Source organism: Cheilinus undulatus, linkage group 7 (assembly GCF_018320785.1).
Source record: "Cheilinus undulatus linkage group 7, ASM1832078v1, whole genome shotgun sequence".
NCBI classification, from domain to species: domain Eukaryota; kingdom Metazoa; phylum Chordata; class Actinopteri; order Labriformes; family Labridae; genus Cheilinus; species Cheilinus undulatus.
Window position 1 is genome coordinate 13,098,742 of NC_054871.1, and position 27,617 is coordinate 13,126,358.

The 27,617-nt window shown below is 38.6% G+C and overlaps 1 protein-coding gene across 3 annotated transcripts in view; it reads left to right on the forward strand.

The window, feature by feature from the left end:
* The window catches only part of LOC121512285 (discs large homolog 1-like protein), a 203,001-nt gene that overhangs the window by 143,385 nt on the left and 31,999 nt on the right, over positions 1-27,617 (forward strand). For all 3 annotated transcript variants that reach the window (XM_041791461.1, XM_041791462.1, XM_041791463.1), the window contains 2 exons: positions 2,694-2,850; positions 3,396-3,498. In XM_041791461.1, coding sequence (XP_041647395.1) covers positions 2,694-2,850; positions 3,396-3,498 — 260 coding nt within the window. The remainder of the gene's footprint in view (positions 1-2,693; positions 2,851-3,395; positions 3,499-27,617) is intronic.

Sequence of the window (27,617 nt, forward strand, 5' to 3'; positions counted from 1 at the left end):
GGTCATAAATATTGCATGACAAACCAAATGGTTTTATTTAATGGAACCATCCATACTGTTAATATAATGAAAAGGGGTTTAAATTTTGAAACAGGCTACATTTTAATACAAAACACTTTGTGTATTTTTGTTACTTTTGTAAGAGTTGCAGATATTACAGTTGAAAATGAAATATGGTTGTCATAGCTAACTTTGCATGGACCATGTTTTAGCTGGCCTTCATGGGCCCTCTGTGTAACTAGGCCTCAGAAAGCTCTCCCCTTTGCCCCCCTCATGCACAGACTTGGGCAGCAGCTGTATTTATGCAGCACTTGGAGTCCAAGACAAATTTCCCCAAGGGGACAGTGTCTTAATTTGAATGTTACTGTACTAATATCTGTCCAAACGAATCCAATTTTTCCACCATCACTTTATTGTACCAAACTGCATGAACCTTAAGTAACCATGTTTATATAATGATGCAGTGACATTCAAACTGGGCCACTTATCCATATTAATGAATGTAATCTATAGATAGAGCAAGATTTGTACGACACTGATGAAGAAAACTGTGTTTAATTGAATTACACTACTGTAAAATTGTAATAAAAGGGAAATCAAGTGTGTAAGCATGCTTTTATTATTAAATCAAATAACCTAAGGCATGTTTTATGACTTATGTAGTTATCTGTTTCTTACTAGTTACATAGAGTGTGTGCTCTGCTATCTACAGCTTGAAAATTTACAGAAAATGATCAAGTGTTTGAATAGATAGATGAAATAAAATGGATCTATTATGCCTGTATATTTATAAGCTGGTTTAGAATGATGAATCCTTGCACTGAACCTTTTCATTGTTGGAGAGGCTGAGTGAATATCACTGTGCAGATGATCGATTGGTTTGGTATTTATACCTTGAGTGTTTTTCCTTTGTAGACAGTATTTCTTTTGTCCACATTTTATCATGAAGATGAGAAGATTTTACTTGTTCTGTCTACATAGTGAGATAAGACTGCTGTTACTGCTGTTCGTAATGTGTATTAGTATTGTTATGAGTTGAATTTTTGCACATTCTCTTGAACGTAAATGCATCAAGGTTGTGCTTATATACTGAAGATTAGAAGGTATAGGTTGAGTCAGAAGTGAGTGTTCAGAACTAACTGGTGGTTTAAGGAAACAGTAACAGTGCAACACTGACATCTGCTGGTCACTGTGGTGAATTACCCTAATTTTTAACAACCCCTTCTTCCTGTGTGATGTACCGTTTATTATGGCAAGGTCAGCTCAGACACATCCAGAAACCATGGGACTGTAAAAGTATATTACAGGGCTGTAAAAGACAGTAGCTTTATAGCTGTATGTACAAAACATGAATTATTGTAAATTATTTTTGCCTGGGGTCAAGCAGTAATAAAAAATATTTGTTAACTTTCTTGTTTTACATTTAAGCAGCAAAGAGGCAACAGAAACAGTATTTAAAACTTATATAACAGCTGTGTGAATGTCAGCAGTGTCTATCATGCATCAGCCTTAAATATGGATAAAATATTCAAGTGTATCATCAGATACAGGTGGTTACCTAGGGGGCTACACACTCAAGGAGACCCATCATGAGCCCTTAAGATTTAGAATAAAACCCCCAAAATAAAACTACCTGACTGTCTACTTCCCTGCTCCTCTCTTAGCTCTGCTTGACTCAGGCTCTCTTTGCGCATCGGGCGCTTTGTGTTCTTTGTAGTAAAAAAAAAAAATGTTTATATACTTTGTTCCAAATCATTATGCAAATACGATTCCAATTTAACAAACATTTATTTTTAGTTTTTCAATTAACTTTTTCAATTGTGCTGCTTCTCCTGTCATTTTACATCACTGACAATCTTAATGTGGAGCTCCTAGCTGCCCATTTCCTTTGATGGTATAGAAAGAAGAACCGTGCCTGTAGAAGTAAAATCATTTTTATGCAAGACAATGCACCATCCCATGCTGACAAAAATACTACTGAGGCCTTGGCTGCTATCGCCATAAAGGGAGAAAAAAATCATGGTGTGGCCACTATCATGCCACCTGACCTCAACCCTACTAAGAACCTGTGGAGCATCCTTAAAAGGAAGCTCTATGAGGGTGAACCACAGTTTACCTCAAAACAGCAGCTCTGGGAGGCAATTCTGGCATCCTCAAAGGCAGAAACTTTATATTGACTAACAAGTTCAATGAATGAGAGAGTTGATAAGGTGATGTTTAAGAAGGGCTTCTAAATTAATATGGAACTTGATCTGTAAAGATGTTTTTGATTATAATAGCTTTGATTTGAGAAAAATTACCTCCTAATGCAAAAAATTACAACAGATTTCTGTTTTCAATCCTTTACAAACTATTGAGTGTTTTGAAACTTTGTTTTGAATGATAATATGGAACACTACATTTAAAGTTATTTTGAAAGAAATGCCATCATGATCATTGGTAATTTTGTCAAATTGAATCCAAATTACAATGTAGTTGTTGAAGAATGACAATCCTATTGACCGATTATATGATTATGTAGACTGTTTAGGAAAAATTAAACAAAAACAGTATATGCATAATAATTTGTATTGTACATTGATATACGCTTTAATGAGTTTGGAAATATTGGCATATCGGATATTGGCAAATATAGATGCCTTGAGCTTACACCCTGACACAGAGCTTGTGTTTGTCCTTTGTGTTTCCTTTAGGGAACCCAGGCGGGTGGTGCTCCAGCGGGGATCCACAGGTCTTGGTTTTAATATTGTTGGAGGGGAGGATGGAGAGGGAATCTTCATCTCCTTCATTCTTGCTGGAGGTCCAGCTGATCTCTGCGGGGAGCTACGAAAGGGAGACCGCATTCTGTCGGTAAGAACTCAGACCTTCTATAAACAGCATGTGTAGAAATACAATACAAGCACTTTCACCATCAGTATCATCAAGAACTCAACTGTACCATTATTATTGCTATAACTGGGTTATAGTGGCTGCTCAGGGGAGTCTTCTTGGCACTTTAAACAGGTATCATTTTCTTTGCACATTTCCAGTCACTGAGGCATGCATCAATCCTGTAACAGCTGATAGCTGTTTTAAAGCTGTATTTTGTGTTCTGCTGGAGCAAAATATGATGTTCACATCCTTCAGACAGAATTCAAACAGGATTAAGTCGTCATACTGTGGAGAGACTGATAATCTCAGCAGAATGACACTGACAGTATTATGATGCAAATAGTGACATGGAGGGGTTTTATGCATTAAGCAAGATTTCACTTTGACACATGCATACTTACACGTGACTGGTCACCCTTGAGATATTGATCTACGAAGATGTAGAGTAATCCATACATTTATTACTATTGATCCATGCATGGGACTCTAATTCTCCGTGTTTGTGTCTGTGCTTTTGTGTGTAGGTAAACGGTGTTGACCTGTCCAGTGCAACACATGAGCAGGCAGCTGCAGCTCTGAAGAATGCAGGAACCAACGTTACTATAGTAGCACAGTACAGACCTGAGGGTGAGTACTGCAGCCAAAACAGCTCTCTAACATCTGTGCATGGTTCAGATTAAAACAGAGGAAATCTGATTGGAATCGCTACAAAACATGAGAGATTATTTTAATTAAACCCTCTCAACATCTTGTTTTTGCTGAGCTTCGATGGTTATATTCTCATCATAATTCAATGAAACATAATAAAATGACTGTTCTGTGTTGGTACAACAGCACACTTTAGAACACTTCCATCAGTAAAGCTTCGTGTTGTCTGCTGTAAACCAGTCTTAAAACTTTTAACCATGTAAGGATATTAAAGTCCTTGTGCCTGGTGAAAGAAAATGTATTAAAACTGTATTGTTCATCTTTTATATGGAAATTCCAACCCTGAATTCTAGATGCATGCTTTAATGACAGGAAAAGCTGAGTCATAGCTTCAGCTGAATGTCTCTCATAGAGGTGTCATACGCTAATCACCCACATGCACCATAATGCATTGCATGACCAGCTTTGACCTTGGCTGGGTCACAGTCGGAGCAGACTAAGAAAATCAAACCAGACATCCCTCACCCCATTGACATTTTCCTGCTCCTTCTGGGGGACTCTGAGGCATTCCCAGGTCAGGTGGAATACATAATCCTTTCAGCAAGTTCTGGGTCTGCCCTTAAGTCTACTACCAAGTAGAGGTGCCTGAAAGACCTCCACAGGGAGGTGACCAGGAGGCCTTCTGATCAGAAGGCTACATCACAATGATCTGATTCCTTTCAATGCGGAGAGCAGGTGCTCTACCTACTGCACATCTACCTTTAAATTTGTTGATTCTACTGTCATTCTACAGGTCAGCTTATGACCTATAATCTATAACTTTGTAGCTAAATAACAGAAATAACAGATGAAATATCTTTTACAGATTTTTATCATGCTAAGAATCTGACAGTGAACAAACAGAGAGATACAGTTTTAGACCCAGCTGTTACAATGCAGAATCCTAAAATTAGAGTTTATGCTGATGTTGTTATCAATCCTTTCTTCTAAAAAAGTCAACATAAGGAGACATTTCAACAAAGTAAATGCTGTCCTCTGATGTCTCATTATTAATTAGCTCACAATGCTTTGCCAAACAAAATTGTGGACAAAATCGAAAATATTATTGGTTTGCCTTTAGCTGGTATGCAGCTACACAGTTTCTACCAAGCAGTTGGAGGGAAAAAACTGTACAAATGAGATACACGGATAGACAGACAGACAGACTTTAAAATAAATGAAGTACAGACAATCAATTAGAAAAACAGGATTGGAGATGATAGAGAGCATATACATTACATGGATAATGCAGCCACAAAAAATGTATAGTAAGGAAAAGAAAAAAATGAAAAGACAAAAAATGTGACACAATAGAGTCCCATCAGTAAATGCATTATTCACCCATTTTGGCAAGGATATCAGAGTATGATATAGTAATATCAAGCTGTTTTAATCAATCCTGGACACTAGTTCACAGATTTCATATGGACAATAAAAAACAGTTGAATCTGGTATTGCTCCTCCTCATTAAAACATAGAGACTATGTCATATGTCATTTGTACATGTTAAGTTAATATTCTAACATAGGAGGTGCACCTCATATTTTTACTCTGCCATGTTATGTCAAGCCTTCATAACAGCTTCTTAACATTAACGTGTTGAATCAAGCTCTTTTTTTACACCTGTACTGTTTGTGTACTGAGGCTATGCAAATTCACAGTGTTTGCAACCCACACATCCAGACAAATACACAACACACCAAGAGACAGAGCAAGGTTCCCTAACAAGCGCCATCCTGGATCTTCTGGGAGTGACTGAGAAGCCCGTAACCTAGGTAACCAGGTTATAACTGCTGGTCGGCTCGGCTAATGGGATGCTGTCATGGAGGGGACCTGAGAATAACACACACAAACAACACATAGACAGACACAGTCAGGTACACAGCATCTTCAGGTCCAATTCTGTCTAACAAAAAGAAGGAGTATTTGTGGGTCTCTTTTTCTGGTGTTAGTCATGTATTATTTAGTCAGAGAGGTGGTCCAGGAAGCTGTTGTAATTGAAAGGACCAGAACACCCAGAACAGGTCTGTAAAAGTTTGTAGAATCAATCCTGTTTAAAGCCATACGGCATAACCCCCCCCCCCTCCCCCCCCACAATATGTTAAATCAATTAAAGGTTTGTTGGCAGACATAATAAATCAATAAATTTTGTTTGTAGGATCATCTAAAATCTGAAATCCTGCAGATAACCCAAATAAACCACATGTATGAATTAAAATGAATTACGTAACAGGAGGAACCCGTTGTTTGAAAGGTCAAGCATCATTCCAAAACACCAGCATGTTTGCTGACCTATTGTTACCCGGGATTTTTTTCACTATTAATGTCAGGACAAGGTGTTGTGCTAAAGACCTGTGGAGACAAGAAGATAGAGGTCAGACACCTCATGAGCAGAGATCATTTGGCAGGAAAAATATTTCAGAAAGGTCTTAAGGTGAAGAAGATAAATATTAGCACTGTTGAAAAGGTCTGCAGATGATTTATGAGGTCATTTTCTTCACTGAGTCAACAGGTCGCTGATTAAAATGCACTTTATGTTAAGTTTGTGTGTCATCACCAGCTTTACATCATGTCAGTGCTGGAGCATATGAAAAACCGAGGAGAAGTCAAAGCTAGAGTAATGGCTGTTAATCAATCAAGAGGCACATATACAGAAGGATACTGAAGGATGTGTCAGAACATAAGTAATTTCATCAGCAGCTACAGTCGGAAATGTCAGGGAGTCTATGGAAGCAGCTTAGGTATATAACCCATACACTCCAGGTACCTTACTCATCCTCCAAACACTCTTTATAATTTTGATGTGCACCATTGCCTATGCCATGAGGCCCCTTGGTGCATTAGGCCTACTTTTTCCTGATGGTAACACCAGCTATGGTTGTAGTTCTGGAGCTGGTCCCAGCTTTCATTGAGCGAGAAGCAAGATACACCCTTTAATGGTCACCAGTCAGTCACAGGGCTGACATCAGAGACAAACAACCAGGCCGACTCGCATTCACACCTTAGGATCATTTAGAGTCACCAGTTAACCTAATGAGCATGTCCTTGGTCTGTTGGAGGAAGCTGGGAGAACCCAGAAAGAACCCATGTTTGCACAGGATGAACATGCACACTTCACACAGAAAAGTTCTGTTTGAACCAGAAACCTTCTTGCTGTGAGTTGAGACAGTGCTGAACACTGTAAATCAATGCAGCCACGCTAGTTATCACATGTGATAAAATAGACTGTGACCTTTAATGTCAAAAGAGATAGTATTGAGATAAGGGTCTCAAAGAATACATTTTGTTGATTTAAGCATGTAGTTTTGTGAAAATGGTGCAAAAAGATAATCAGCAGAAGTTGGGGTTTGTAAGTTTAATCAAATACTATTTTGGAAACAAACCCGAAGTTATTTATAAAAAAAGAACTTGAAACTTCAGTCCAACACTTTTAAGGATCAAACTGCAATGACTCAAAACATCTTGTTTTGATAAAAAGTTAACATAAATTTTAAAGAAGTTGACTTCATAAACTTGAGTTCACTGGTGGTGTCTTTCAGCAGGGATCCTCATAAATGAGCAGTCTGCAGAAAACAGAATGATGCTGGTAAATGCATAAATGATGATGATATATCTTGTTAGTTTGGGGATGAGTCCTACTTGTTTTTTCCTTTTGAAGAATTATCAAGAAGCCCTTCACTGTAACTCACATGAGTTTGCCTGTGTCTGCTGTGAGTGTTGAGTGGGATCAGCACCATGGACAGCACCATACACACTAACAAAGGTCACACTCACAATAATGGAGCTTCAAAGGCAGCCAAGCTGAATCAAATCCTGGTATCTCTATTTGCAATCAAAAAGAATGTTTTTTTCATGTTTTGAAAGGGTTATTTTTTATTTAGGAAGTGGGAAAATGTTACAAATGCCTCTTCTCTTCTCAGCTGGCATGCTGGGTCTATATTTTATTGACAGCAGCTTGCAGGCGGAGTTCTGGCAGGAGAACTAGTGAAAGAAGAAAGTAAACTTGTGTTGCAGCTTACATGCCAAGGGCAAAAAGTGTTATGTTGGTGGGTTTTAAAGAGTAAGGAGTACACCAGCTTCTAAACAGTACAAACTGACATCTCTGATTCTGATATGCTGTTTGATACAATGCAACTGACTTCAGCAGTGATCCTTTTCCCTCTGAAAATTTGATTGGTGAATCATTCAGCAAACTAAGGGACAGAAAAAGACCTGTTTGTGTAAGGATGCTAAAAGCAAAATGATGCTTTAGGGTTTTGTTTTAAGTCTTTGGCTCATTTGACATATCTCAGGTTGTTGTCTAAATTGTATTGAATGGTAGAAATATAGAATGACAAGTATGTGATCGGCTGTTCTCCACCTACATTATTGGTTCCCAATGGTCTCAGGAGTCCTCTAGGCTCTGTCTGCTCTGAGGCGATTAAAATAATATTTGCACACATCAGGTAAACAATGATAGCTTTCTCACTGGATTTTTACAGTGGTTTATTGTAATAGCACATGTTGGAGGGCTTTTGGTTTGGATTTGCACGGGTATACAAGTGAAGCTCAGCTTTCTATAGAGACAAACATACAAAATTTGAAGAAAATCCTACAAAGCATTTTTGAGATAAAGCAAGGGATGAGCATAATGCATGATGACTTTGACCTTTGACCAATGATGTCCAAAGCCTTATCAGTTCATACCTCAACTATTGTAGACATTTGTTTGAAGTGTAAAAAAATCCTTCAAGTGCTGAGATATTGCATGCACAAGCAAGGCATGGGCATGAGTCCCAATAACCTTGACCTCAGACCTTGTACCTCCAAAATGTAATTAGTTCATCCTTAAGTCAGAGTGGATATTTGTTCAAAATCCTAAGTAAATCCATAAACAAATTCATAAGATATTGCATGCACAAGTAAGGGATGAACACCAGGTCCAATGACCTGGACCTTTTACAATCTCCACAATGAAATCAGCTCATCTTTGAGTCAGAGTGGCATATTTACAAATTTGAAGAAAATAAATGAAGGCATTCTTGAGATATAGCACGCACAATTAATAAGAGGTAAATAAGCAGCCCAATACTCTTAATCCTTGACCCTTGAACTCCAAAATTAAATACATTCATAAGTCAGAGTTGAAAAGGTCATGGTTCACTTTATTATCCCTGTGAAGGGCAATTTGCTTTCTAATCAGCAGTCAAACATACATCCAGACCGATCATATGTACAGCAGAAAGACACAATAAAGAAAAGCTCAATGAGACAGTGGACAATAAAGATAAATGTAACAGTAAATAAACATCATCAAAAATATTACAGTCAAAGAATAACTCATTTAAAAAGCAGCAGGGATGAATGAGATTTTTTAGCCTTTTAGTCACGCATGCTGGTAAGCTGAATCTGCAGCTGGATAGTAGCAGCTCAGAAAACAAAGCGTGGCTGTGATCAGACAGGATCAAACAGGCCTTTTTGAGGTTCCTTACTTTGTACAAATGTATTATATCATTAAGGGTTGGCTTTGAAATTCAGAAGTAAAAAATCAAAAGAAAATCTGTCAAGGCACCCTTGAGATATTTTGTGCACAATTAAGGGATGAACATGAGACACATTGTTCTTGACCTTCTTGAAGTTAAAAGTCTAATCAGTTCATCCCCAAGTCCTTTGGAGCATTCTTCAGATATCATGTTCATGGGCCTGGATTGATGGACAATTGGAAAACATATTGCCGGCTACCGAAGTTGTCGCAGGCATAGAGTGTATAATAAACAAGGGGAATCTACCATGGATTCAGAAAAACAGAAATTCCTCTATTTATTTAAATCATTTTCCTGACTAGCAGAGACAACTTTTATGCTGAATAGACAAAAACTAGATTTCTAATTGCTTAAGCTATGACTGCTGGACAGCCATTGTAATTAGAAACAGTTACAAATACCACTGAAAGTAGCAATTTTCAAGCCTATTTTTTGTCTTATAAACCAAAATATCTGTTGCTTTTCAGATCAAATGTAAACAACAGACACAAACCAAAAATCCTGTTGATATTCAGCTAATCCAAGTGCCAAATTGGTCCCATGGTCTGTCGGTCTGGCTTGGTTAACTCTGTTTTGGCGTTGTTTGGTGTGATATTTGGATTCTTGTGACAACACACAGTGGGTATCAGAGGTGATCCAGCTAAAGCAGATGGTGCTGGAGACTTATTGTAATCATTTTTTTACCTGCTAAAATTAAGGACTCTGTCGGTCAGTTTCAGCAGTTAGTGATTTGCTCGCATGCTAACCCTAAAGCCTGACAGGTTAATTTAAATCTTTAACGTCTGTTTGAGTTTGTGCGTCTATGTCGTGACTCTCATTAGTCACTGTTGAATGAACACTGCATCAAGCCGTCTGTCCACGCTGGGCCTTGGTCAGTACCATCCATGACCGTGTGTGGCTGTATGAAGCATCCATCTGAGGTCTATGTTTGTCCCATTCCCGTGGTGATAGCATGCGCTGACCAGCAGTGCTCCCTCTGTTTCACACACATGGTTGCTGCCAATAAGAGAGAAACTCATAATGACCTCCACCAGGAGAGGAAAACTTTGTCTCTCACCCAGTGTTTATATGTGTGCAGGTCTCCTCCTGTTATTTATATTAAATACGGTATTGAGTGAAGCCAAACAAACAGGGCAAAGCTCGGCACAGGACTGAACTTCTGATGGTGTGTGCATATTTGTGTGTCTGTGTGTGCGCTATAGTGCTGGTAGCAACTCGGTTGGTTTAAGCTGATGCAGCAGATAGGGTGTTGTGTTTATCTGGAGTACAGCAGATGGAGTGTGGTTTCCTGTGAAAAGTCATGCTGCTTTAGCCGAAGTCCCCCATCATGTTCCAGGCTATAATACGCAAAATTATGTTTATATCAGAGCTGATGCTCCAAAATGTATCAGTGCCATAAATCTATGCATTTAATCATGAGAGGCTGTTTCTTTTTTGTCCCAAAATTTCTATTTGTGAGAAGTTTTCGGTCCAACCAATCATCTGCAATCATCAGTTATGTGCAAACTGACACTTAGTTCATTGTGTCTCTTTCGTACTAGAAATTGTCTTTGTCAGACATGTTTTCACCTACTGGAAACATGTCTGGTTTAGCAGAGGTTTTCTATATAGTTACTCTTTTGTGTTTATCTTAAAACTGTTTTATGGTCCTATCTACAGTTTAAATAAACATGTAGCAGCAATCGAAAAATATGATCAATACAACCAAAGACTGTGTAGTGGAATCAATGTCATCAAGGACTAAAACCTGCCCTTTTCTCTTCACAATTCTACTACTCAAGACATTTGTATTCTCATACATAGAATCTCCAGGTACAGTTGTAAAAGAAAAAAAAGTAGACTTTGCTGACCCTCTCAAAAGTATTTTCATTTATGCACTGGTTGGAGCTGCATTGATGTGGTGTGTCATGGAGGCAGTCAGCACTGCTGAGGTACTTGTTTAATGAAAGCCAGCAATGGGCCATTGCTCATTGGTACAAAGCCTTCTTTTAAGATGAAAGTACATTTTGCATGGCATTTGGAAACATTTAGAGCTACAGAATCCAAGCTTTTCAAAGTCAATTGTGAAGTGACCACAGCCAGTGTTGGTTTGGGGTGCCATGTCATCTGCTCATGTAGGTCAGCTGTGTTTTAAGAATCAATGCGGCCATCTACTGGGATATTTTAGAGCCTGTCATGCTTCCATCTGCTGACAAGCTTTATGAAGATGTTTTCCTTTTTTCAGCAGGACTTGGCACCTGCCTGCAGTGGAGCCAGAACTAATAGTAGTAACTGATTTGATAACCATTTTATTACTGTGCTTGACTGGCCAGCCAACTCACCTTAAACCTGAGCTTCAGAAAGAGTTAATAGATTATTGTGAACTGAAAGATGAGGGACAACAGAGCCAGCAATACACAAGAGGCAAATGCCCAGTTGAATTAACCTGGGCTTACACAGAGATAGATACTTTATTGATCCCCAAGGAAATTCAAGTCATAACACCCCAGCAGTTTCACAGTAATAATGCAATTGTGCAAAAAAAGCCCAAGAGCATAAATGAGCATACTTTTCAGAAGGTCTACATTTGTGTGCCATCAATCCTTTCAATGATTGGTCTTATTCTAATATTTTGATAAACTGAATTTTTTATTTTCATGAGCTGTAAGCTGTATTCATCAAGATTAAAGCAAAACGCCTTGAATATTTCCCTTAATTTGTAATGAACCAAGAATTCATGGAAGTTCCCTTTTATATTACATTATTCTATCCATGTAGCTATCTATTGGTCCATCCATCCCTCCATTTATTAATTCATCTGCCCACCCCCCTCTCCACCCACCCATCATGTATAAATCCATCCATCCATCCATAGTCAGTATGTTCATCCATTCATCCAATATCGTCCATCAGTTCGGTCAAACATCCATCCATCCATCAACCTGTCTAGCCACAGTCAGTATATTTATCTGTTCAGTATCAAATCCATACATTCATCCACTCTGCGAAGTTACCCATCAGACCCAAAAATAAAACATTAATTTTTCAACATCATACATTAAATGAGTGAACAAACAAGTCATAAAGACTATTGTTCAGTCTATCTACAGACTACCTTACAAGAAAAACAACTATAAAGATTCAGTTCTTATCCAACAGGTTGTCAAAAAGCCTCTGAGCTTGTATAAAAACCAGTGTTTTGGTTTAAAACAAACAGCCCAGAAGGCATCTGTATTGACCTTTAGCAGGATCTCCTCCCGTGCCATAAGTTTCCTCATGTCAGACAGCTCATGCCTGCAGGTTGACAGCAGTATTAGTCACTCAGATTACACACAACTGTCACGGACACACACTGTCACACTCGTACTGTACACACACAGAGGTGGCGTCTGTCAGCAGTAATACTGAGGTGATGCAGAGAGGATTATCTTCACTTCTCTTAGCCTGCTTATTACACTTAGCATTCGTGTGTCTGTGTGTGTCATGCACCAGTTGTTAAGTAGAAGATTAAAGGAAACTCCTTCTCGGGTCTTTCTCACACAAAGTTGTAGGAATATAATCTGCTGAATACATACATTAGGATACACCCTCTTCTCTCCCTTCTCCGCTATATGCTCTGTTCTTTTTTTCCCCTTCATCCTTGCTTCCCTCTGCCTGTCAGCTCCTTCTCTGGTGTTACTCGTATCAGTTGTACTGGTCGCTCACCGCCTACTGAGTGTGATCTGAGGGAATTACAACGTTTCTCGTAACAGGAAGGTGACTGATTTGCGACTGTCATGTTCAGATTTTTATGAGCAGCCCTGGATGAAACACATTTTTCACTTTGGACATTTAAAGTGGAACAAATACAAAGCTTTCCTTTTTTCATTTTCTTTTTCCTGCTCTCTTTCTTCACCCTCTCCCTTCTTCTGCAATCTTATCACTTAATCAATACTTCTATAGATTACTGTACTGAATCCTATCAATTATAGATGAGCCTCTTCCAGCGCTGCTATTTTTAGACCCTCAGCCTCAATCGATTCTTTTTCCCTATTACACCACTTACAAAGGAAGGGATTCTTTTAAGTCAACTGGCAAAGCATGGAGTGAATGTGTGTATATTTCACTGGAGGATTTTAATAAGTTTCATGCTACTTTTAATGCATTTATTCTCCCGTAGTCTAGAATTCAAAAGTACTTAATAATGGAAAAGAAAGTGTAGCCCTCAGAATGTTTTGGAAATGTAGATGATTAAACTTCATCTTTCCCCTTGGAGATATAAGATTTTTGCTGCCGCAACATGGTAAATGATTCAGACCGGTAAATTTAATACAAAATTAAAGTCCCAAATATGTAAGAGCCTTTTGTGCCTTCTAGTAAACAAAGTCAGGGGCTTCCACCTAAAACACTTTATGCTTCCTGACACGTGTGTTAAAGTATTCCTTTCTTATAAAACAACTGCAAATTCAATGCTTTATATATTTTACCATGTGCATACCATCTGAGACTGTGTTTACCTTAAATACAACCATGTCTGTGTTTCACTGAGGTAGCCAGAGCCCCATCTTAAACTACAAGTCAGTGCTTACCCCCAAGACTGCCCATGAGAGGATAAAAGGGAGAGCTTTCAGGGGCCTAGCCACATGGGGGCCCACTGGGGTCAGGAAAATTGTGGTCTACTGTAAAGTTATGCTATGATAACCATATTTTATTTTTAACCTGAACAATTACCACTCAAATCAAAGAAACAAAAATTGTATTTATTTATGTTGTAGTACAATAAAGCCTTTTTAAAAACATCTAAACCCCTTTTCTGAAAACAAAATAACTTTTTTTTTGCATTGTGCATGTACACATTGACTAAACAATTTGGAAATTATTGTCAGATTTCACAGCTAAGCCACCATCCGCACAAACGTCAGGTTGCCAGAGAATAAAGTGGAGGGAAATGAAATATCTTTAAAATTAAAAAAGAAATTACAAAAAATTAAAAGGTGGAAATTGGCAAAGTGGTTTGAAAATAGCAAAACATGGTGAAAAAAATGGTGAAAGGTGGTTACAGAGTGGCTAAAATGGGTTACAAGTGGCAAAATGGTTTAAAAAATCGGCGAAAATTGGATTACAGCTGCAAATATAGGGTAAGTAAGGCAAAAAGGGGGAAAAAATTGGTGTTGAAAAGCAGTTTAAAAGTGGCAAAATTGGTTAAAGAGGCAAAATCGGTTTTAAGTGGAAAAAGTGGGCTGAAGCAGTGATTAAAAGTAGTTAACAAGTGGAAAGGATAAGTATTTTGAACATCAGGACGTACAGTTATGATAGCTTGACACATTTTTCATCTCTAAAATGAAGTAACTGTTATCCAGGACAACAGCACCAATTCTATCAACGGTTAATCACAACTGGGTGGGGCCCATTCACTGGGTTTTTCAGGAGTCCAACCACTTTTATGGGCAGGCCTGCATACCCCTTTAAAGTAGCACAGCATGTATAGCAACGGTTGCATTATTTACATACTAAATCTTATTAATATGAAGTAATTTTTATGTGCTTTAAACAGATAAAGATCAGTGTGTAGTTGGACTAGTGGGATAAACACAATGATAATTTGGATTAAGTTAGATGTGAAATTATTTGCAGAGGAACATCCCTAGTTTATTCTGACCTCCATAGGCACCCCCTCATGTGACTGAAAGCTTCCTTCTTTTCCCCCCTTTTGGGTGACCCTACATGTAAGAGACATTTTATATTACTTTTTGCATTTAGGCTGACTTGTCCAATACTGTGACACTGGACAATTGTTTAGGTTTAAATGTATTTAACTCAGGAGAGACTGAAATACAAGTGAACAATTACTTATTTTACAAAAGAGAAATGTGCAATGTTTTTGGAAAATTGACTCCATTGTGATGACTTTATGTACTTAAAGGGGTTATGAGGCCAACTGCAGGAATAGCATACACCCTAGGGCATTGCTTCCCTAAGTGAGCTGCGAGAGGTCATTTACAATACTTATAAAATCATTAAAATATAGATTCTGCTTTTATTTATGATAAAATACACAACCACATGTTGTTATCATAAGTCTCAGAACTAACAAAATACTGCCAGAAGTTTTAACCCATCAACCTTTTTTATCATTTATTTTGTCTGATGTATACAACTGGTGTCACAATTTAGCTGGTGTTGGATTAACTTGCGACACTCTGTTAAACATTCCACTAATCCACATGCTTTCTAATTTTAAGAATGTCTCAGTCTCTTCAGAGACATTGATGCTACTTGGGGAAGAGTTTGCTTGGCCACAAAGTATATTTATGGACATGAATAAAAATAAACTTTAAGTGACTTTGCAGATGCGTGATTAAAACAAAATAAATGGCAGTGGCTCACTGATTGTACTCTGTGACTGCACAAACAATTTCTTAGTAGTGTTAATGCATCTGAACATTTGCATTGAATGATTAGGTGGCTTGGAGGAGGTATGCAGGATGAGTTGTGCACAAGACCTGTTAGGATCTAGACTAGATGCTGATGAACTGAAATGGAGGTGGCTGGGGTGGAGGTGGGCTGTAGTGTCTACACTGAAACAACAGGCTGACTGGAAGAAAGGACGACAGGTGCATGATGATTGGTTAAACAAAGTTGTGGCAGAATCTGTTAAGCTGAGTTCTTAAGAGAGTAAACACTCATAATGCACTGATTCCTACATTGGGAAGAGAGAGTAAATAAAATAAGGTGGGGATGCAGGGATATGATTGGATGGTACCTAATGAATGATTAAGAAACAGTCTTCCTGCTTTGGCTTACGCTGAGCTTCATTATGAGTCTGTAGCTGTTTAATTTGTGCTTACAGCTCTTTTAAATCCTTGGATGTTTATGATTTTTGTGTGCAGGAATTTTGTCAGTTTTCTGAATTTATAACTACAGTGACTATGGCTAGGCAGTTAAAGTCTGTTGTATTGCAACTGAAAGGTTGTAGATTCAATCCCCAGTTCAAACAATCAAATGCTGATGACTCCATGGGCAGACACTTTACACTTAATTTGCTCCCACTTTTGCATCAGTGGCGTTAAATACATGGGTCTGAATGAGAAATGCTAGTACTGATCTCAATAACAACCTTGCTTTCAGTGTGTGAGTGGGTAAGTTTGATCTGCGATGCAAAACAAGCTCCCGTAGCTAGATAGCTTTTTATAGGCTGGCTTTTTCATTTTGTGAAGTCAGCTGTGAATTGCATGCCTAACCAAAGCGTGTTAGCTTCATAAGGTGAATGTCACTGTCAGAACTCATGTCAGAACTGAGGTGTTGGTATGAGGAGTGACTAAAGAAAGACTCCAGTGGGTCATGATGGAGGGTAGGAACAACAGATCAGGAGCTGACCTCTGGTGTAAAAAAAACAAACAACCAATAAGACTGTTAAGACAGAGCAAAAAACTGCAGTTCTTTGAATGTCCAGTTGCTAAAATCAGTGGACCCCCATTATAGCCCATATTAAATGCCACTTACACAGCACAAATGAACATTTGTGTTGTGTTACTACAAATGATTTTGGTCTCTATATCACATTTCTTTTTTAGTACACACTGTATGGGGGAGGAACATTATTATTAAAAATACATTTTGATTATATTAGGCAAAGAGTTATGAATAATTTTGCATAATGAGGGTAAAGGTTGAATTGATTGATAGGTGGGCGCTTTAGCTGTATGCCAGGCAGCAAGAATGTGACCTCAGCTAAACATCTTCATCGGTTTCAAGCTCAGCTGAAAGTTAATTGGAGTCAGTATTTCCAATATGGTAACTGCCATCATTGATGCCTCTTCAAAAACCATTGGGTAACATCACTGAAACTATGTTGATTTTTTTTTAGATATTATGCAAATGATTATGTGGTTATATGAGTGGAAGGACTTTTAATGTCCAGGTTTAACACTTTGCAGTCTTCTTCTTCTCCTCAGTTAATCGCCACTGACAGGTTCCACAAACATTGGGTATAACATAATTAATGACACAAAACTGGGAGTAAGTAACAGAAAAACTGCCCTTAGGTGGTCAAAACCTCCAAAGGGAACCTTGAAATAAAACATTAACTACAAAAGGTACAAAGTTCAAGCCTTAACGGCACAGAATAGGACTTAGAATCCTTGTTAGCACTGGAAAGTGATTAAAAAGAAGAGTGTGAATTACCCTCTTGAATTCATTCAGATTACATTTAGAGTTTGAGTTTATTTAAAAGAAAACTATTGGTGCAATGCACACAGCTAAACAGATGAGATCTGCCTGTCTCCAGTGGTTTGATTTTGAATATCACTGAAGCTGCACAATGCAGTGAAGGTCTCTGCCAGCTGCTGAACAATGCTCCTCCTGGGAGAGGACAGAGGAGGAGAGGAGAGAGGAGAGGTAAATGAAGGAAGCAAGGATGGAGGGAATATGAGCCCCAAAAGCCATTAGTCTCTGTCATCACCCCTCCCCCGCCTCTTCCTCTCGTCCTCCTCTTCATCCTTCTCGTCTCTCCTCTCGTTTCTGTCTCTCCATTATGTCTTGTTTTCTCCCTCCATCTCACTGGCTCTGTCTCCCCCTTAATCTGATGAAAGGCGATGGGTGAAGCATCTAACTGGTGATCAGGGAAACGTCATATCTGGTTATTTTGCTGTATTTTTAGAGTCAGAGTCAGAAGTGTGTGTAAGTTTGTTATGATAATGGAAGATTAGAGCATCATCTTCTGGGGATGCATGCAAATAGACTTAACAATTGAATTGGGCTCCTTTTTTCATCTGTGCCAGAATTAAGAGTTCGGTCAAACAAATTATCAATGTTTTTATCAGCTCAGGCCCACAGTCTTGGTCAAACACTCCATATAGACGTTAACACAGCTGCCTGCCCTTCGTATCCCCGAAGTTGTATTCAATGGCTATTGCTGCCACAATACTTTTCAACCCGATATAAACAACCCTTTACTGGTTTAGCACTAATTGCGTCTCAAAAGAACAGTGCAGTTTAGCAATATTTTGATCTATAAAATTGGGATAAAGTTGTCCAGAGGCTGTGTCAGGGTGTATTCACATATCACCAAAGCATAGAGGGAGGATATTCAGCTCAGAAATGTGGACGTTAACTTGCAAAAAGGATCGAGGGCTGGCAAGCTAATACTGCTAACATTAGCTACATTCTGCAAACCAACTTCACATTGTTACAGCTCTTTCTGGCTGGCAGCATGTTTTGCTGCATGCAGCTGCCGTGTGTGTCTACTCCAGCATACACCATCGCAGCTTTAATACCAGGTGCCAGTGTTCTGTGTGTTGGATGCATCTCCCTGCTGCCAAAGCCTGTTATTCTTCATAAGTAGTACCTCCCTACATGTGACTTGATTCACAGTGTAGTGGAACTGTGCCAGGAAGTATTCAGAATAAATCATTCTGCACAAAGGAAGGTAGTTTCTCCAAAGAAATGCTTGACTGGGGTTTTACTTTGGAAAGCACAACTGGCAATTGTACTTACACGTTAGTTTTTTTTTTCTGTGACATACACTACCAGCTTGGAAACAGAAAGCTTCACCAGTTGTAGAAGTTTAGAGAACAACTTTGTTAAATAGATGCATTTTATAGGGCTAGATCATTTACTGGCCTGATTATTACTGATTATTGGCTTGCTTGATTATTTTTCTTTATTTTTTTTAACCTGCAGTTTTGCTTTTGCCATAGTAAGTATATTTTATTTGTCATCACAAATGCATATTGATTCTGACAGTATGCCCTGAAATAGCCCTGAAAAGCCATTATCAGTCAACCCTTGGCATTTTAGCCTGTGGCCTTCATCAGGGCCATCAAGGAAGAGGTTTCAAACATATTCCACCAAACTGGATGTACATATTTGCTACAGCAAGATAAATATGGCTCTCTATCATTTTCCTGTCTGTTTTGGACAAGAACTGCGCATGTTGTGCGGAGAATCTAGGTGACTCATCTATTCTCTGGATTCTCTGCATGTGAGATGCAGCTCAGGCAGTCTGAAAGCCCTGATTTGTTAACATGCAAACAAAATAAAAATCAAGCCATATCATAGCCAAGACATGTGTCTCACGTGTGCAGTCTGGATAGGCTTTAAGTCTGCATGAAGAATGTAGAGCAGTGTTTCTCAGCTGGTGGGTTGGGACCCTAAAGTGGTTGCTGAGCTGTTTTCAGTGGGTCACGAACAAGTATCTGAAAAAAAAAAAATGGTGTCAGAAAAGTCTGATTTACTGAAATCCTTAGTGGAAATGCATCAATATGTTTTATTTTACTGTGTTTTCCTGTGATAATGCTTACGTTTAAATATTTATACTTGACACTGGTGGGTCCTGAAGTTAGACCAGTTGAGAACTAATGATCAAGAGAATAGAGGGCTTGCCTATTTTCTTGTGTGCACCGCATGTGGTTCTTGGCCAAAATAGACAAAAAAAATTATGAAACGAGAGCCATATTTGCATTGTTGTAGCAAAGTGTGTGTTCAAATTGGTAGAATATGTTTGAAATGTGTTTCTAGATGACCCTGATGAAGGCCATAAGTGAAAATGCGTCGGCTTATAAAGTTGTTCTCTAAACTTTTATAATTGGTGAAACTTTCTATTTTCAAACCGGTACTGTTGCAGTGTAAATTTGGTCTACAGAATGTATTTATTTGTCAACTAAATACAATTATATTTTGTGTTCAATCATATGGGGAATTAAACGCTTAGGAACATCACTACCATCTTCCAGCTTTGACATGATTAAAATGTTCTAAGTTGCAGTTTTTCTTCAATATGTTCAATAAATTAAACCCTGGAAAAGACAGAGCCGAATAACAGACAGGGATAAAGGAAAGATAAGGGGTCTTAAAATATGGAGGGGCTGAAAGAGGAGATGGAAAGAGGAGACAGATGGAGACACAGGCAAACATAAATCATGCAGAGCAGAAAGACTTAAATTCCTTTTACTTAAGAAGGCAGATGCTGCTGTCTTATTTTGGTTGTGCTTTCATTTTAAACAAATTGGAAACCCGTTCAATAAATATGAAGTGAGCTGTTAAGTTAAGCTTTGCTAAAATCAATATTCAAAATGCTTGGTCAAGCTTTATCCTGCCTGTCTGTCTGTGTGTGGCATTCAGACCCATTCCCTCGGCCAAAGTGGGGCAGGAGAGCCTGGCATGGACTCTGCTTCCTGCATGAGTGACCTGAGGAAACAGCGTTCATGTCTGTTGCTGAGTGTGTGTGTATCTCCGCCCTACAGCAAGCTGCTGTCAAAGAGGGGGAGGAGCAAAAGAGCGTGGACGCACCAGCGAGCAAGAGGAAAAGAAAGAGGCGAGTGTAGTAGAGAGAGAAAGAGAGAGAGTTAGCATCTGTTGTTTCCGTGGCAGCTGAGCAGCGCTGGACTGATTTTAAACACACCACTGCATACCTACACACACTCCTCTCCACACACATTTACATCTCTGCTCTGGCTCCGGTGTTAAAGCTCCATCATTACACACATCTGCTCTCTCTCCTTTTTTTTTTTTTTTTACTTACTGAAAGCTGCAAAAACCTGACTCTTGCACGCACATCTAAAATCAAGCTTCATCATCATAACAAGCGGACATCTGCCAGCAGCATGTGAGTACAGCTGAGATTTGATAAGGCAGACTTTGACATATTTATTCTCTTATCTCTTGCAGCATCTTTGTCTGTGGATAAAATCTGAATCTGTGAAGTTTTAAGCAACTTTGAGTGTGTTTTTCAGAGGGGAAATGGTGCTAAATGATGCTGAATGTGTTTCTCTGAGACACTATTAGCCCTCTGATGACCACTGATGCAGCATTAACATGTTGGCTCCTGTGCCGTCTTTGCTCTGATGACTCTCACAGTGCAAGAAATAACCAGTGATGTGGAAACATTGGTGTGTGTGTGGTATCAACAGTCTTACTTTTGTTCTCTAGCCTTGATGCTTCTACTGCTTCTCTTGATTTAAGACTTTAAAAAAGATAATCAAGATTGCAGCTCTGACTTTAAACATCAGCACTTTGCTTTAGTCTTCCAGCAGGAGATGATCAGAGATGCAGCCTTGCCAGCGCTGGCTTTGTCTTCCTCTTTAGGACTCAATAACACTAATATCTAAGCTGCAAGACAGGCTTTCTTCTGTGGAACTAGAAAGAGGAACAACATCTCTGTACTCCACTGTATGTCTTGTTTTTCTTCTTCCTTTAGTCTTCATTGAATCTGATGTGAGTCAACTCAATCACACTCATTAATCTGTTTCCTCTCCCTGCCTCTTTTCTTCTGTCTTGTTTCATCCCTGCATGCTCCCCTCACTCTCTCTCTTTTTTGCTTTTAATCCCCTAATGCTGCATGGAGGCGATGTGTTGACAGAGACAGTTACATGCTGCTGCTGCTGCTGCTGCTTCTGATGATCTATATGTTCATGCTGTAGCTTCAGCCTTCGATTTTGCTGAGTGTTTTCTCTCTTTAGCAAGTGAAGCAACCCCTAAGTGATGAATTTATCATGGCTAAAAGACTGAAAATGCCTGATGAATATTCAAGGGTGAAGAAATAAATTACATTTTCATTCAAACATGAATGTCAGCCTCATTTGTGGAGACAATAGAAACAGTTTTGTGTATTTCTTTCTTGCCAGATTTTCCTTTAATCTTTTAGTGTTGAGTATACCAAGTACAGTACTTGACCTCAGTTTTCACAATACCTCAATACAAATTAAGCTATTTCGATATTTATTTCAATATCACATTAAGAAAAACAGAAGTCCTTGACACCCAATTTTGGGCATTATTTTGTATTTATTCACCAAAATCAACAGAAAAACTCTTTCATGCAAGCAAACTTGGTTACACTTTATTTTAGTGGGCCATAATTACCTTGTAATTGTATAGTTATACATGTAATTATCTTGGAATTTCTCAAGAATAATATGCTAATTAGTTAATCATTTTACCAAGGAATTATGGTAATATTAAAGTAAGAAATAAGAAGTATTTACCTAGTAGTAACGTTTTAATTATCAAGTAAGTCCTCGTAATATTTTGGCATTTCTCTGGTAATTAGGTGGTATTTAACTTAATCCTGGCTGTTAGTGTTACCAAAAACTCTTTTACCGTATCAGAATTTCACAACCTTTTTTTATGAAAATGTCTCTACTCAAAGGTTTTTATTCTACACATCTGTCTTCAATATGGCCCAGCTGCAACAGAGCTGCTTTCTTCCAGCTTTCTTGCACTCTTTATTGTCCCTTTGAGCACACTTTGGCTGAGCCACTGCAGTGTCTCCCTGCAGCCACAGTGATGTAATACTGTGACTACTGTGGTTCCCTGCATTTTTTCTGTAGATCACCCCCAATGTATATTTGAGAAGAAACTTTGTGTTGGTTTGTTGTCATATGTCACTATCATTTTAAGTGTTTATATTTTTTAATTCCCAACAAAATAGGTCTAAACACAAATTCTTACCACACTGTGTGTGAAGCAGCATGACAGAGAGGAGCTGATAGATTAAACCTGTTGCTCTTCTCTGTATTCTGGTGGTAGTTTTAAGAAGAAATTCAACTAAAATTTAGCCAGCTTACCTTTGAATCGTTGAAAAACTCCATCAGCTGTTTAATAGCATAGACTCCTATTAGCTTCTGTTGCTGCTGTACAGTAATCCTCTTCAGTCTTGGTCAGAGTTGCAATGATAAAGAAACTCCAAAATTTTTTACTGGGTCCTGTTTGTATAAATATTAATCCAAGGTGAAATCAGTGTTAAAAATTGGTGAGACAAATGCTAATTAGGGAGCCAAAGGAGGCGGCGTACCTTACATTATGATGTGTTTAGAGACAGACTTCTGGCAATTCAAGGGCGAAGTTAACTTATTATGACTTCAAAGTCACATGGAGAAAATGGAATTTTAGTTTTTAGCAAGAAATCTGCATAAATGTTGTCCTTTGAAGGAGAAATGTTTGCTTATTTAGTAGTATAAAATAGACATTCAGTTCAGTTAAAAACATATTGACTCATTTTTCCACCCCAAATGCACCAATATTCCTATTAATATTACTTATATTATCAATAAGGAGTTTGATAATCAAGGTGATTAATAAGAGTACTATTATGGATAAAAATCAATGATCCCCATCCCAAAAGTTCGTTATCCAATGTATGTTTGTATTTCCATCAGTTTATTTCAGATTACTACATGGAAGCTATTGATTGTACATAATGAGTGTTTATTTACTTTTTTGAAATTTGGCAGATCTTTATGAGAGAAAATATGATGTGACTAAAGGTAAAGACTTAAATGTAAGAATTATTTGTCAACTAAAACTAGACTAAAACTAAAAACCAGCTGCTAAAATTAACACTGCTCCCATTAATTTGTCTTTCATTCGGTGTTTTGTTGTTTCTCTTGTCACTCTCCTCTTCCTGCTCATCCCCTGCCCCTCCTACTGGCCCTTTCCAACTCCAGCTTTGGCAGACGGCTGTAAACTTGAGTCTGGTTCTGCTCAACATCCCTGACCCTTAAGGGCAGGTTTTTGTTGCCTCTGTTACAGGGTTAAATACTGCCAGTGCTGTGCTCATGGTGATAAATGCTGTTGTTTATTATAATAGTGTCAGAGTACGGTGTAGACCTTCCCTCCTTGTAAAGTGTCTTGAGATAACTACTATTCATATTTGTACCTGGTATTGGTGAAGACCCAAATGTAAAGACTTGTACTGATACTTGATCTAGAAAAATGTTCCATTGGTCTATCCTTACTAAGTACTGAACATTTTGACATCCTTAATGTTGACCCTTTAACGCTTTTTTCCAGTAGTCAATGTATTGATAAAAAAGCGTGAGAGATCATGTTACAGTTTGCATTTCAGTGATTCACAACGCTCTCTGTTGCCGCTGCTTCCAGGCGTTGTGGTACAGTTTAGCAGTTTGTATCTGTGAGCATCATTGTCAGATTAATGATCGCTTTGGGGGAAATCAGAGCAGAGATCTGGCTGCTGTAGGCTGCTTTATGACACTTTTCAGATGCTGAACGTGTGTGTAGGAAGATAAACAAGGAAATGATAAATGTAAAACGAAGACAAATGAGGAAGACCCGGGAGATTCTGAAGGTTTTGTTTCTGTGTATGCGTGCATTTGTGTGTGAGTGAGTGCATGACCGTGTGTACCTCCAGAATGATTGAATTACTCAGGGTTAATTAGATTCTCTTGTCCGCACAATAATGGTTCAGATACACACTCATTACCACACAAACATGAACAGGGACAGCCTTCAGAGGGGCTTTTTCAGGCTTATAGCCAGCGGCGTTGTCATCCCAGTGTTAGTTCAGAGGTTTTCTGCAAAGCTGCGTGGTGTTAGGAAAACTAGAGGGCAGTCAGTGTGGATTTATTACACACATTTCTGCTGTCACTGCGAATCAAAAACACCACAATTTAACGTCTTTTAAAGACAGCAATCTGCTGGTAAAGAGATTGTGTCTTGTTCTGCTGGGGGACGATCATCCTTAAAGCAACAGACTCACATTAAAAACACATCATGTCTTTTGCTCTAACCACTTTGTGCATTTCCATAAATAATGTACATTTATAATTAAAGAAGCATGCTGACATTTTTATGGACACTAAAAAAATGGGTCAGACGGTTTATACAGGAGGATACTAAAGCACAGGGACGCTGTGGTAAGTGTATGAATGAAAGGCTGCACTTTGCATTGATTGGCTTCCTCTCGCAATTAACTACTTGTCATTCATGTGAGATGAGGGTACAGTTGTTCCTGGCAATTACACTTCAAGTGCTGTTCTGGTTTTCATTGTTGTATTTGTGGAAAACTTCCAAAATTTGAATTTGAATAGGTCTGATGAAGAAAACATGCTCTCATGTTAGGCTTGCACAAATGAGAATAATATCCAATGTGGGATAACATTGTTCCAATTGTATCAACATTATGAATCTTGATAAAGAAATGAAGCTTTGTGTTTGTTCATGCAGGACACGGAGGTCCTACGCCCCTGCCTGCTGATTGAATCTTTGTTTCTAATCATGCACTAACCAATCACAGCTCATTTTCACAACAAGTTGCTCCATTTAAATACAAATTATTCTTCACTGATCACTTAAAGACATTAGTGCTGCTCACACTGAGCTGCTGCAGGCAAAGCTTTGCCTCCACAACCCCAGCCTCCTCCTCTCAAGCCTAAAGCTTTTAGTGCACCCTCATATGAGGGTTTGTACTGTGGCATGCCACTAATCTAACCCACAGATGTCTTTATAGCAAAGCCATCAGTGCATAGTTGAACTGTGATGGTTCACTACTATGTTCTTCTTGAATCCAGAACTGATTCAAAAAGAACTTTATACCACTGTCATCTTACAATAGCTGATGAATAGGTTTGGCTTCATCTGACTGCATCAAAATGGTATGTGAGCATGATACCGACACTCATGAGGACAGTTTCAAATGATTTTATCCTCTGAATGCACACACTATATGACTAAGCCAGACTATGAGACCACACACCTGCTGTAATGGTTTCACGGTGAAGATTCCCTACATGAGATCTCACAGAAACTTGCATGATCAAATGTAACTTCAGAAGAAAGACAAACATGGAGGACATTTGAAATCCTCAGCTGGCTGTCCTAGCGTATGCTACTGTTGTAGCAAAAATAAAAGAAATAAGGAAAATAGTTTAAGTAAAATCCTGGCTGATATAAATGTATAGTTGTGTTAACGTTTATGAGTTGAGAAAGTGTTGAACACCCAGTAGGTGCACTACCCTGTCTGCTCACTCTCATTGGTTGTTGTTGGTGTTCTATCAAAAGCAGTCCAGCCTCCTTTCATACATATCAAAAATGTTTGATAGATAAAATTCAGTGCCAGGGAGACTGCAACACAGTAACCTTACACAACAGATTGACTGTTTAATATATCCGTTGCATGGATATATTTCACATTCATCTGGGAAAGCTCCCATACAAAGTGTTTGAGAAGGGCAGGACTTTTCAAAAAATTTTCAAGCCAAAGCCTATCAGGAGGTGCTAAGAGAGGCTTTTGGTGCGGCTCTTTTCACTTGTTTCAATAAAGAATTGTGGTCAAGGTTTCTGCTGTGGCTACATCCGAGCTAATCACTCCACCAGCAGCTAATGTTCATACGGACTCACTCTACAACTCCCCCCAGTAGTGATCACAAACTCATACTGAAGCAGGTAGAGGAGTGAAAACATCTTTTCTGTCATAAAACTTCAGTTCTATTTTTTGATCTATATTTCATAAAAAAAAAGTGGTCTATTTGTAATAAAAGTGACACTACACTATAGCTACATCCCAGCTAATTGCTAAACCGGTGGCAGCATATGCTGTTGGCTCACAGTACAACTAGACCCTGCCTTGTTCCACTCAAATGACGCTGATTGGTCCGAATGGTTTTCATTTTGGCACAGTTGTCGAAGATTGGAGCTTTGCAAATGGATTTGCCTGAAGACAGACATTGAGTCTAGCAAATCCATCTACTTTGCAAGGTTATTCCACAGCAGATATGGACTATGTTGAAGTTCTGGGTAAACATTAAAAAAAATTGGATGGGAAAAACTTTCAAGAAATAAACAAAGAAAAATCACTGCAGACTGCTGCTAACATGTGCACATTTGTTGATTTTAGTGTTTTTTGTTACATGTTCTGGTTCTTTTAATGCCTCTGTAAGTGACGTGGGTCAAGGTTTGTGCGTCATGAATTTATCAAGTATAGATAAAGGTTGATGATGATAATGATGATGAAAATGACTATGATAACTCAGTCAGTCAGTCAATTCACATTTGTATTTTCTCATTCATTTATTATCAAGGCATAACATGTTTGGCATCAGGCTCTGACTTCATCATTACTCACAGATTTATCTTGCATGCAGAATTTCAGGTTGAGGAGATAACCTCATAAACCCCTGTGCAGTACTGATTCAAGGCAGAGCTGACAATTGCAGAGCAGAGAATTAGGAGGATGTGTCATGGGATTTGATTATGATGCATGTCAGTTGTGAAATCAAGTTAATTGAGTTGTTTTGTCTGAACTCATTCACACTCCATTAATAAGAAAAGACTATTATACCTACCACACATTATCTGGGCACTACAACTATAAAACAAGAGTATAAAAAATTGAAAACAGGCAGCAAGAAAACATCAAAAGAAAAACTATGATGATGACGGTGGTAGTGGTGATAAAGCATTCAAGCTGCTGTGCTTCTGTTTTCTGATTCCTGATTGGACACTTTCCCTCTAAATTCCAGCTTGAGGTGTTCCCAGTAGGTTTATCTCATCAAATGAAATGAACATATATGCTAACTGACTCATAACTCAATGAAAACGGCACTCCAGAGAGGCCATGTCATACCACTGCTGAGCCCTCTGAACGTCACAGTGTGAGCCCAGTGTGCATGTATAATGTGGCGCCTGTGTTCAGTGCACATTTCCCACCTACAACCCAGCATGCAGGCAGCTGCAGTCACATGTGTCTAACAGGGTTTTACTCCAGCTCTTAGCCCTCTGAATCTCTCTCTCACACATCTCAGATCTGCTCGTTATTGTGCTCATTGATTTATGTTCCTGCTG